This window comes from Schistocerca serialis, chromosome 4 (genome assembly GCF_023864345.2).
Source record: "Schistocerca serialis cubense isolate TAMUIC-IGC-003099 chromosome 4, iqSchSeri2.2, whole genome shotgun sequence".
Lineage (NCBI taxonomy): Eukaryota > Metazoa > Arthropoda > Insecta > Orthoptera > Acrididae > Schistocerca > Schistocerca serialis.
In genome coordinates, this window is record NC_064641.1 from 230,750,156 (window position 1) to 230,762,906 (window position 12,751).

General features: G+C 41.2%; 1 protein-coding gene across 1 annotated transcript in view; it reads left to right on the top strand.

Moving 5' to 3' along the window:
• Window positions 1-12,751, top strand: part of LOC126473473 (histone acetyltransferase p300) — a 171,376-nt gene that overhangs the window by 102,386 nt on the left and 56,239 nt on the right. The window contains exon 19 of the mRNA XM_050100549.1: window positions 1,586-1,666. Coding sequence (XP_049956506.1) covers window positions 1,586-1,666 — 81 coding nt within the window. The remainder of the gene's footprint in view (window positions 1-1,585; window positions 1,667-12,751) is intronic.

Consider the following 12,751-nt stretch of genomic DNA (forward strand, 5'->3'; position numbering starts at 1 on the left):
ACCAATCTTGAGGCAATTTGTTGGATCATCTCACACATAACATTTATACTTACTGGATTGTCACCATCTCTCATTCCGTGAAACATTTTTAAAAACAAACACTTTGAGGACTTCAAAAGCTGACGTATATTTTTACTTTTCAGATCACGAGAATCTTACACTTCTGTAGCCTGTGTATTTCAGTATTCCACACAAAGGTGGTTTTTAAAGTAGTCTGTTATTGACATCATGGTTAATCATCAGCTTCTGCCAAATCATTAGTTTTCTTCTTTTCTGGGCCTTATTAATGTGTCAGATATACAGGGTTTTTTGCATAATAATGAGTCTGTCGTCGCAGTTCAGCATGAGTTTTGCCACCATTTCAGTATTGTGAGATATGATTGTGTTCCCACTAGTATCACCATTTTACTTTGGTCTGGATAGTTTCATTTATGAGGAACAGTGATGAATGGAAAACTGCCAGGGGCTCCTCACTCAGTATGCACTGCAGAAAATGTTAAAAGAGTTCGCAAGCCATGAAAAGAGTTCGCAAGCCATACTCGGTAGTCCTGGACGATCTCTTAGGGGACATTCTGCTGAAATGTGCCTCAGTAATCGTTCAGTAAGGTATATTTTGCACATTAATCTAGGATTTCTCGCCTAAGAAATGGCCATGGTGCAACAGTTGAACCCTAGAGATTATGTACAGCGGCAGAATTTTGCTCAAGAAATGGAGGCCATGCTTGATCAAAATGTCAACATTATTTTGTTTATGAGTGATGGAGTTCATTTTCATTTGGATGGCATGGTAAATCAGCAGAACTGTCATTATTGGGCGAATCGATATCTAAAACTAATGTGTGAGAGACAGTTACGTAGTCGCAAGGTGACTCATGTGTTGTAACCAGTACAGGTGCTAGTGGTCCATACTTTTTCCAAGACAATAATGGAAACACTGTATCTTTAACTTTGGAACGTTACATAGACAAATGATCACTGAATTCTTCCTATCTGAACGAAAATGAAAACACAATTCTATCAGGCGAGTTTGGTTTCAGCACAACGGGATCACAGCTCACACAGCAAGAATGTCAGTGGAAGCTATTAGACCTGTTTGGTGACAGTTGACCACCTCATTCCTCAGGCCTATGAAATGCTCATTAAAAGTGAGAATTCTGTAATAAGAGGTTATCTGTCTAACTTTATCTATATAGTTGTACAAAAATAAAAATGAGAACATCCAGTTAATCTGTATTGAAGTGTGAAAAGAATTATTTGCTTGTTTTTATTGAAGTTAGAATTCCTAGTTAGCATTAAAGTTGAGGTATAGCTAGTTAACAGATTATTTGCTTTTGCTAATTTCTGCCCTACAATGATCTGCTTTTATAATATCAGACCAGCTGGTTTTATAATTTTACATTATTCCACTTACACGTAGTATTGCTTTTGGATAGCTTTTAACTAACCCTTGCCTGCTGCTAATTGTGCCTCCATTGCTTTTTCCCCTCGCATCTTCCTCTGCCTGCTTGTTGTTTGCTGCCTGCTGGGAAATGTTTATCATATATTGGACAAGCAGCATAAAGACGTGTGGCCTTCTTTCTGACAGATACACCTTTTGTCAGAAGTGCTTCAACGACATCCCTGGAGACACCGTCACCCTCGGCGATGATCCAACCCAGTCTCAAACGTGAGTATTAAATATATTTGATTTTGGAAAGTCTTCAGTGAAATACACCAATGGAAAGACGTACTATAGTTGAGGCATTGGGTGACAAAGCAGCACATGAAGAAGATTGAAACTGTCACCTAATTTTCAGAGTAGTTTCTTTGGAGTAAAAAAATTTGGGCTGGCACTGCAGCACTAGGACATTGACACACTATCTTTTATGTGCCATCAACTGCTAAATGCCTCAATTATATTAAGATAGTCATAAATTATATTAGGATAGTCATAAAGTTTAAGTGTTCCTTTAAAAAAATTATGCTGTGACCATGAAATTTGGTGATGGTGTTATTCCTTCTCCATACATTCACCATTCAATCCAACACATTTTTTCCCAATGATGGGTGATTTGGCTGAGAATTTGATAGTTGAAATCTGCATTGTGGCTGTTCAGGAAAAGTTCCAGCTCAAAAATGGCATTGTCTTTCTTGGAAAACCTGCCAAACTATGGTTTCTTCATCTGAATAAGGAGAATACTTGGGGGGGGGGGGGGGGGGGAGATATATGGGACATTAATTGGGTATTCCAAAAGAAACAACATTTGAGATTGTTTTCTGTAAAGGATGTATTGGAATGGAGCAAAAATCTCTCTTTGGCAACTTCTTGTTGTGCGTAATCTTGTCAGCCTTCTGTAACCACTTCAGAAGACTTCAGAGCTGTGTTCCTGTGACAGTTTTCCCCTTATGAGCTTAGTCTGTCAGCACCAAACTATGGCAATCCCATGTAACACTAGGCTTCACCTTGCCCGATGAGGGTTTGGTCTTCGCTTTTTTGTGGTAATAAATCCACTGCTGACTGTGTTCCTGTCCCTCAGCTTGAATCCACTGCTGACTCTGTTCCTGTATCTTAACATTAATCCACTGCTGACTTTGTTCCTCTACCTCGGCATCGTAAGAAGACACCCAGCAGTCCATAGGGGTAAGGTTGCTAAAGAAGTCACCTGAACTAGCCCTGACACAGTTGAAACATTTCTGTTGCTGCCTCAGTTCGGCAGGCAGTGACTTTTGTCATTTCAAGATCTTGTGCAATATGTTTAAAACTGATCCATTATTAATTTTCGCTTTTTCCACTATTTCCTCAAATATGATGCTCTGGTTCGAAAAACAGGCCTTTAACTTCTCTTGAGATTTCCGATTCTTCCCAGAGAGAGATAGTGTACCATTTTGATCTTTATCATTCAGAATTATCTGGAGACACTAAAAACAACCACACTGCCTAACCACTGTGTCACATGATGGTGCAGTGTTTCTGTTTACTTCCATCTCAGTGCGTAAAGTGTGTAATGTTGCAGCAGAATTACTGCAGTATACCCCACTTCACCAGTGGGCTGTGCCATTTTGTTTTTGCTCCTCTAGTTGTGTGCTAAAGTACTGTGGCATAGGGATTTTGGCATGCACCAGAACTGCAGGCATGTACCTGTAAACAAACAGTTAATTACATGACTTCATTTCTTAGAGGTGATGATTGAAACTAATGACTACCCCTCATACAAGGAGTGGCGAGTTCTTTGTAATTAACATGTAAGATACAACTAAGCTCTTAAAAAAGTTCAAAACTGGATTAAAGTGTTTAAGCTTCACAATTGGAGCTGAATTGTTGAAGTAGCTGCTCTGAAATTGTCATGGAGTGGAAAATGAGGAGAGTTGTTATAATTGCCTACAGGAAATGCCATTGACAACAACAGTACCAAGGCTCTCTATGGTGATGATGTATAAGAGCCTGAGCCTCACGGGACAGTGAGATGACTGAAGTCAAATGTGATAGCTGAAAAGAAGTTCATATTGGCAGCACCCAGAAAAACTTTAATACAGTAGCAGTTTCAGCTTAACCTCTTAATGAAGCAAATGAAGGAACTTCACAATTGCGTTAATAGATTTAGATCAGTCATCTAAATCTGTCAGAAGCCATTTATTCTCACTATTGTTCTGTGGTACTTATACAGTTCCAACAAATGAAGCCAAGCCTCTGATGTAGCAGACAAATGAAATGTTTATCTCGAAAAGTAGCTGCCATTAGTGAGGGAGGCTGTGTTTTTAAGAAGTCGTTAACATAAGGAACAAAATGCTGAAGAAGGATGAGATAGACTCTGTAGGCTGCAGTGCAAAACACAGCCAAAATTTAGTGTAGATGTTTATCATTATTCTGCAAATTACTGAATTACATGGCAAAGGGTACTTACTATGGTGGCACTTGTTGGGGTTCTTCCCATTCCATTTGTCTGTTGAGCGCAGCTACTGTAATTAGACTAATCTAGTCTTCACAATCCTTGCAGGAGTGATACACGTGAGGTTGAAGAGTCTTACATTCCTCGCTTAATATGGCTTCTTCAAATTCCGTCAGTAGTCTTTCACAGGATATTTGGTGTCCATCTTCAAGAATCAGACACGTAAGGTTTCCAGCATATCTGTGATCGTCTCTCATGGGCCAAGCAAACCTTTGGCTATATGTACTGGTCTTCTTTGTACATGTCCAATGTCTCCTGTGCATGAATGCTTTGTAAGCAATAGTTTCCCATTATCCCACCAATGAGCTGAAGTTTGAAACCTACCAACCGCTTTGTCTATGACTGAGCCTATGGTATCATTTCATTTGATATTCCTACAAATTGTTACACCCATGTGTTTGCAGGGGGTGATTGATTTCCCAGTTGTGACTCATTGATATTGCAGTCGTATGGCACTCTGTGTTCTGTGAAGTACAAAATTTTCCATTTCTGAACATTTAAAGGAATGCACCAGTCTTTGCAGTACTTTTAAATCTCATTAAGATTTGACTGAATGTTTGTGCAGCCTTTTCAGATAATACGAAGGATGTTCAGTAACTAATGCAGCACATTTTTTCCCTGAAAGCAGTTGGTTTTATTCAGGATTCCAATACACCACATTATTCCCCACTCTTCTGTCTACAAAACCCTATTTTTCAACATAATGTCCGTTCAGTGCAACAGTCTTACGCCACCTTACTCACTTTAATAGGAAGGTCTGTATGCCCGCGTGGTACCACTCTACTGGTCGACATCAGAGCCAACATCTTGCTGCATCAGTAACCTCCCCATCATCAATGTACTGTTTCCCGCATAGAGTGCATCCTTCACTCAGACAAATAGATGGAAATCGGAAGGTGCGAGATCTGGGCTTTAGGTCAGATGAGGAATAACAGTCCAGTGAAGTTTCGTGAGCTTCTCTCAGGTGCACAGACTTGTGTGAAGCCGTGCATTATCAAGGGGGAAGGGGAAGTTGGTTTGCATTTTTTTGGTGACAAGCGTGCTGAAGTTATTTCTTCAGTCTCTTGAGGATAACACAATAAACTTCAGAGTTGATCATTGCACCATGAGGAAGGACATCAAATAGAGGAACCGCTTCAGAGTTACAGAAGACTGTCACCATGACTTTACCTTCTTCTCTTTCTTTGGGGGAGAAGTGGTGTGGCGCTATTCCATGGATTGCTATTTGTTTCGGATTCGAAGTGGTGAACCATGTTTGATAGCCTGTGATGATGTTCGTCCGCAGCTCGTGGTCGTGCGGTAGCGTTCTCGCTTCCCACGCCCGGGTTCCCGGGTTCGATTCCCGGCGGGGTCAGGGATTTTCTCTGCCTCGTGATGACTGGGTGTTGTGTGATGTCCTTAGGTTAGTTAGGTTTAAGTAGTTCTAAGTTCTAGGGGACTGATGACCATAGATGTTAAGTCCCATAGTGTTCAGAGCCATTTGAACCATTTTGTGATGATGTTCGGCAAAAAATTGTCACAAGTAGCATCGTAATGAGCAAGCAATTCTGCGCAGATATGCACCTTCATGTACCCCAACTGTTGGATGATTATGTCAGCATTACCAACAGAGATCCCCAGTTAAGCAGCAAGGTGTTTGTTTGTGAGCTGTCAGTCATCTCGAATGAGAGTGTATGTATGTTCCAGCATTGCAGGAGTCACAGTTGTGTGTGGCCAGCCGGCATGATGGAGATCAGACAGGTTTGTGCGATGATATTGCGATGGATGACTGACACCTCACTCAATGACTCACCATGCTTTTGTTTACTGCCAAGTCTTGATAGACTTTCTGCAAGTGCCTGTTAACATCTGTGATGTTCAATTTTCCAGCAAAAGAAACTCAATGACAGCTCTCTACGTAGAATGTGTGTCTGTTACAGAAGCGGTTTTGATGGCCATGTGTATTGCTGCCGCGTGTGTGAATTTATGAAACCATTGTGGCTGGAGTGGGAGTATTCCACAATGTCCCACAGCAAATTTCACATTTTTCCAACCAGAAATAGCAGGGGGGGGGGGGGGGGGAGGAGCAGTACTTAATGAATGCCCATCATACTTCACATTATATAATTGTGTTAGCTACTAAAAGGCAGAAATTACTATTAATATTGTCTTCCAATTCGTTTATATACAATAAGAGCAGCAAAGTTCTAGCACATTTTTCCTGTACTACACCTTAAATTGCTTGATCAGTTAATGACTCTCCATCCAAGATAATATGCTGCATCATCCCTTGCAAGAAATTCTTAATCCAGGCATACATTTTGTTTGATATTTCATATGATTGCACTTTCATTAAGAAATACTCATGTGGCATTGACTAAAATACGTTTCTGAAGCCAAGAAATCTGCACAGATTTAATTGCCATGGCTTTCAGGAGTGAGCAAAATGTGAGTTGGGTTTCAAAGGAGAGAAGTTTTTTCAATCCATCCTGTATGGCGTGGAGGATGATGATCTGTTTGGGATAGCTCATTAAGTGTTAGCTCACAATATGTTCTAAGATTCTACAGCAAATTAAAGCCAATGATATTGGGTGATAGTTTTGTAGAACATTTCTGCTGCCCTTCTTGCACGTTGGTGTGACCAGTGATTTCTTCCAACTACTGGGCTTAGTTTCTTGTTCCATGATTCTGCGTTACAGTATACTATAGTTAAGAGATGCTTACTCAGCCACAGAATCAGTATAGAACCTGATAGAGATTTAATTTTTCCATGGGAGTTTGTTCAATTTTAGCGAATTTCAGCTGTTCCTTTACACCTCCGACACTAATATCCATATCCCCCATCTATGCAGCTGTGCAAGAATTTAACTTAGACCGTAATCCTTAACAATTTATTTGTTGCCCTCAATTTCTGTTGCCATAACATTGTCAAGCGTCTAGACACAAACTTTGCTGCTACTGATAGGTTTTACATATGACAAGAATTTCTTTGTGGTTATGTAAGAGGACTTTCAATAAGATTCTGCTGTGGTGGTGGTGGTGGTGGTGGTGGTGGTAGGAGGAGGAGTAGCTGAAGATTTCACACATTGTCCTTTTGACAGCCAGACCCATTTCTTCAAGCATATCACTACTTGACTAACTGTAGTTTTCAAAGCTAAATTTTCAGTCCATCTATATTACTAGTTTTGACTTACAGCAATGAGACATGTACTTCAAATCCAAGAACCATTCCAAAACTGAGGGTTGCTCAATGAGTAATCCAGATTCTGACTTCTGCTGTTGAATGATGGTGACTTTGGATTGTGTAATTGTCGAAGTCCATTTGATTGTCTTCTTAAACTTGAAGAGAACATTGGTTGATTTGTATGTTGAAGTTGAACAGTTAGTATCTCTGCCATCCTCTTCAGGGTAATCTGCTGTTAAGACTAAGCAGTTCCGTACTGCCCATTAGATTTTCTGTCCCATTATAGAACTTTTCTTTTCCCATTACATAAACTTTTAGTTGGTTCTGTATGTGGCTTCTTTGGGTTCCAGGAATGCATATAACATCACATTTGTGCTCAAAATAATGTGAAAATAAGTCTGCCTTAGTGCCAAATATGCCTTCACTATTAATAGAGAAAGAAGAATGTTTTATGCCACATCCAGGTGAAAAGTTTATGAACCTTTCTTTTATGGTAAAGCAACTGTAACTGGTGTTTCTTATGTTGATGCGCTTAACTTCCTCGGTCGGAAGAAACTGAACCACAGAAACCTTTATCTGACAGCAAGATGGTGTGGCACCTCACTGGCATAACGCGGTACGCAATTGGTTAAAAGACATTGTGCATGACTGCTGTATTGGCTTCAAGGACTCTGGTGACAGAGCTTCCTTGCATGGTCTCCTCGTCCTCCCGATCTGACACAATGGGTTTTTTACCTTTGGAGATTTATAAAGGATTGTGTGTATGTGCCTCTGCTAACAGCTGATCTAGTGACTAAAGAAACAGGATTGAATCAAATGAAGTAATTGCAACAATTGCTCCAGACACACTGATCAAGGTTTGGGAAGAACTTGCCTGTTGACCCGACGTTTGCCATGTGAAAAATGTTCCTCACATTAAATACTTGTAAGAAAAACTATTTGAATTGCTCTTTCATTGGATATAATATTTGTAACTGCATGTGTCATGTAATAAACGCTACAGAACTTTAAAACCATTAAATTCATTTTAAAACTCAATACTGTATTTACGCGACTTTTTAAGACGACCCCCCATTTTTTAAGAACTTCTTTGAGAAAATTTTAACATTTTGACTACATCAATAAAACAGTTTGTAATTGGGTTAAAGCTATGCCTAAAAAAGTTAACAGTATACCTATCCGAAACTTGAGCTGTTTATTGATAGTCCACCACCACCACCACCACCACCACCTCTAGCATTATTGTCATCACTGGTATTAACATCTTCGTGTGTAGGCTTATTGGCATTTCTTACTTCCTGTTAATATGTCATCTTCTGAGCCATCCATAGCTTTGAATTTGCAGCAAGGTTTGATTTTTTTGTAATATAAGGGGCATTCAAAAAGAAACCAGTACCTGTATGTTAGAAGTATTGAACCTGGCTGACACTTGACCCACTGTGACACAAGGCAGTGAATGGCTGTCTCAAAATTCCTGGGTCTCCAATGTTAGCCAGTTCTGCACGTACAGCTGACCATCATCATCAGAGGTGAATCGTTGGCCATCAGAGCGTTTTTAAGGGGACCAAAAATGGTGTAATCACAGGGAGAGAGCACCTAACTGTATGGAGGGTGGCTGAGAACCTCCCATTTGAATTTCTGCGGGAGTGCCTAGACTGTGTTGGCCATGAGGCTTTGCATTGTCAAGGAGCGGAATGACCCCACAGGTGAGATTACCTGGTTGTTTTGATTTGATAGCTTGGCGAAGGGTGGTCAAGGTTTGCAAGTAATGCTGGGCATTCATTGTTGTCCCGTGCTGCAGGAAGTGAATCAGAAGGGGGCCATCTTGGTCAAAGGAGGTCAGCATAGGGGCAAACGATTCACCTTGGATCTACATCTACATTTATACTCCGCAAGCCACCCAACGGTGTGTTGCGGAGGGCACTTTACGTGCCACTGTCATTACCTCCCTTTCCTGTTCCAGTCGCGTATGGTTCGCGGGAAGAACGACTGTCTGAAAGCCTCCGTGCGCGCTCTAATCTCTCTAATTTTACATTCGTGATCTCCTCGGGAGGTATAAGTAGGGGGAAGCAATATATTCAATACCTCATCCAGAAACGCGCCCTCTCGAAACCTGGCGAGCAAGCTACACCGTGATGCAGAGCGCCTCTCTTGCAGAGTCTGCCACTTGAGTTTGTTAAACATCTCCGTAACGCTATCACGGTTACCAGATAACCCTGTGACGAAACGCGCCGCTCTTCTTTGGATCTTCTCTATCTTCTCTGTCAACCCGATCTGGTACGGATCCCACACTGATGAGCAATACTCAAGTATAGGTTGAACGAGTGTCTTGTAAGCCACCTCCTTTGTTGATGGACTACATTTTCTAAGGACTCTCCCAACGAATCTCACCCTGGTACCCGCCTTACCAACAATTAATTTTATATGATCATTCCACTTCAAATCGTTCCGCACGCATACTCCCAGATATTTTACAGAAGTAACTGTTACCAGTGTTTCTATCATATAATCATACAATAAAGGATCCTTCTTTCTATGTATTCGCAATACATTACATTTGTCTATGTTAAGGGTCAGTTGCCACTCCCTGCACCAAGTGCCTATCCGCTGCAGATCTTCCTGCATTTCACTACAATTTTCTAATGCTGCAACTTCTCTGTATACTACAGCATCATCCGCGAAAAGCCGCATGGAACTTCCGACACTATCTACTAGGTCATTTATATATATTGTGAAAAGCAATGGTCCCATAACACTCCCCTGTGGCAGGCCAGAGGTTACTTTAACGTCTGTAGACGTCTCTCCATTGGTAACAACATGCTGTGTTCTGTTTGCTAAAAACTCTTCAATCCAGCCACACAGCTGGTCTGATATTCCGTAGGCTCTTACTTTATCAGGCGACAGTGCGAAACTGTATCAAACGCCTTCCGGAAGTCAAGGAAAATGGCATCTACCTGGGAGCCTGTATCTAATATTTTCTGGGTCTCGTGAACAAATAAAGCGAGTTGGGTCTCACACGATCACTGTTTCCGGAATCCATGTTGATTCCTACATAGTAGATTCTGGGTTTCCAAAAACGTCTGGCTTTATGTGTAGAACTGGTTAACATCGCAGCCCCGGGAATTTTATGAGACGGCCATTCACTACCTTGTGTCACAATGGGACAAGTATCTTAACAGCCAGGGTCAATTCTTCTAACATACAGGTACTGGTTTTTGTAATTATGCATCTGGCTCGTTTCTTTTTGAATGCCCTTTATAGATTCACTTGACTTTCTGCGCCCGCCATTCTGCAGTAAGGAGTCACTGGCTCAGTGTAGATATTGAGGTTTTCTTTAACTTTAACCCTGGAGTGAGGGCATCGTCTCCTTGAAGCCGTTCACTGTAAAGCTTCCACAGGTGAACCTTTTAAAAAGTCTGCCCACAACAACATCCTTTTACTTGAAGTTGTGAGATCATGCCACCAGGAATTGTTACCAGGCCTGTGTTGTTATCTATCACATCTTTAAACCCTTGGGTGAGGTGATCCCTGAAGGAATCCAGCACCAGCATTTTCCTTCCGTTATGCAAAGAGCCTGGTATTCTGTTCTAAATGACCTTAAATCAATCTAGTATTAGGTCATTTTTATCCATCCCTTTCCTTGGCATCTAATGATAAGTCCATCAGGCATCATTTTCCTGCAAAGAATCACGTGATGGGAACTACCTTCCACCTGTTAGTTAGAGCACACAACATTCTTGTTTTCTGGCCTTTTCATTGCCACAATTTTTTACAGGAACATGTTTTAACATCCTACACATTGACAGTAACATTTGATGCCATATTGGAATAACAGGCATTTGATGGACATCACCCATATGGCCTAGCAAATAGTCATGCTGTGTCTATAGATTGATTATACGGCGCTGTTACACAAGTAGCTTTCTGTCGGACACTGCAGGAAGTCGCTGAGTAACGTTGTTCTGCATCGTAATGTAAACCCCTTGCATCTGCCATTACCCATTTTGATTTCTGTGGTGCATGCAGTTGAGGAGTTTCACTTCAGTTTTAATTTTAATAATAAACAGCCTCAGTTGCACAGTTTACCTAGAACTTACCTAGGTTTCAGTCGGGATAACCCAACCTTCTTCAGAATAACAGTATCTACCGTTTGTCCATAGTGGACATCATCAAGCTAAAACTACAAATCCATAAATTATCATCAGATTTTAAAACTTATCTGGCACTGCCTCGGCCCCACTTTGCGACCGCGATGCAGCAGCCATGAGTACTGCAATGGAACTTACCGTAGCATCATGAGGCCTGCCTAGGCTGACACAATACCTTGCGCCTGTGCATAAACTGTATGATAGTAACTTGTTGGGACAAGACGTGAACTTAACTTGAGTTAAGTTCACGTCTTGTCGCAACAAGTTAAGTTCACGTCTTGTCCCAACAAGTTACTATCATACAGTTTATGCACAGACGCAAGGTATTGTGTCCGCCTAGGCAGGCCTCATGATGCTACGGTCAGTTCCAGTACAGCACTCGTGGCTGCCGCATCGCGGTCGCGAAGTGGGGCCGAGGCAGTGCCAGATAAGTTTTACAGTCTGATGATAATTTATGGATTCGTGGTTTTAGCTTGATGATGTCCACTATGGACAAACGGTAGATACTGTTGTTCTGAAGAGGGTTGGGTTATCCCGACTGAAACGTAGGTAAGTTCTAGGTAAACGGTGCAACTGAGGCTGTTCGTTATTAAAATTAAAATTAATATTTATACAGTTGCTGACAGGGCCGCGAAATGTTGAAGATGTTTAAGTTTCAATTCATCTCTAATACCTTCCATTTGTTATTTCTCAAGTAAATGGAAAACCTTCGTTGTGTTTTTCTTGCACATATTGAATAATCTGCTGCTCCATTTTATGAAAACCTTCCCTGCTTCAGTCACCTGGAAGTTTGGTGTGTAGAACTGGCGTTCTTTAATTTGTTGTTTTTAATGGCACCACCAACTAAAATTTACAACTGTATCGCCAAATTCTTCCTGCTGCACAGTCTCCCCCCCCCCCCCCCCACCCCCACCCCTCCTTGCACCTCTTAATGACAACAAGGCATTAACATAAAATTAGCGTCATATGACATATTGTCGGTGTGAACTGCCAACTCATTGATCCACATTTTTAAACAGACCTGTAGCTGTAATTTGCAATTATTATCGGTTGCTTCACCCTTTACAGTTCCTACAGCAGTGACAGTATTAGCAGACTGAAAGACAACAATACATTGTCCTCCTGGCTTCCTGCAGCTGAATCGTCATTGTTACACTGTAGCCACCCTCGGAAATCAGTAGTGCTTAGAGCAGTAGTAACTTTAATGCAGTTTTTGAAGCTCATGTTTCATTTGTTCTGCTGTGTTTCAGACATTCTGTGTGAACATATTTTCATTAGCATTAGTTTTTTCCTGTGGGAATGTATACTGTTGTTGACGGTTTGTCCACTTTTAAAGTCGATTCAGTTCCAAATAGCAAAGGATTCAGGCAAGCTGTCCTACAGATCTGGTAGATGTTCATAAAAAGCCATGGTATGTGGTATAAATTCCCATGACAGGCAGCACAATGAAATTTGCTTTTCATTCACAAGCCCCCTCTCCACATTTGTCCTAGTGCTTGGCCAAGCTGGTGTTA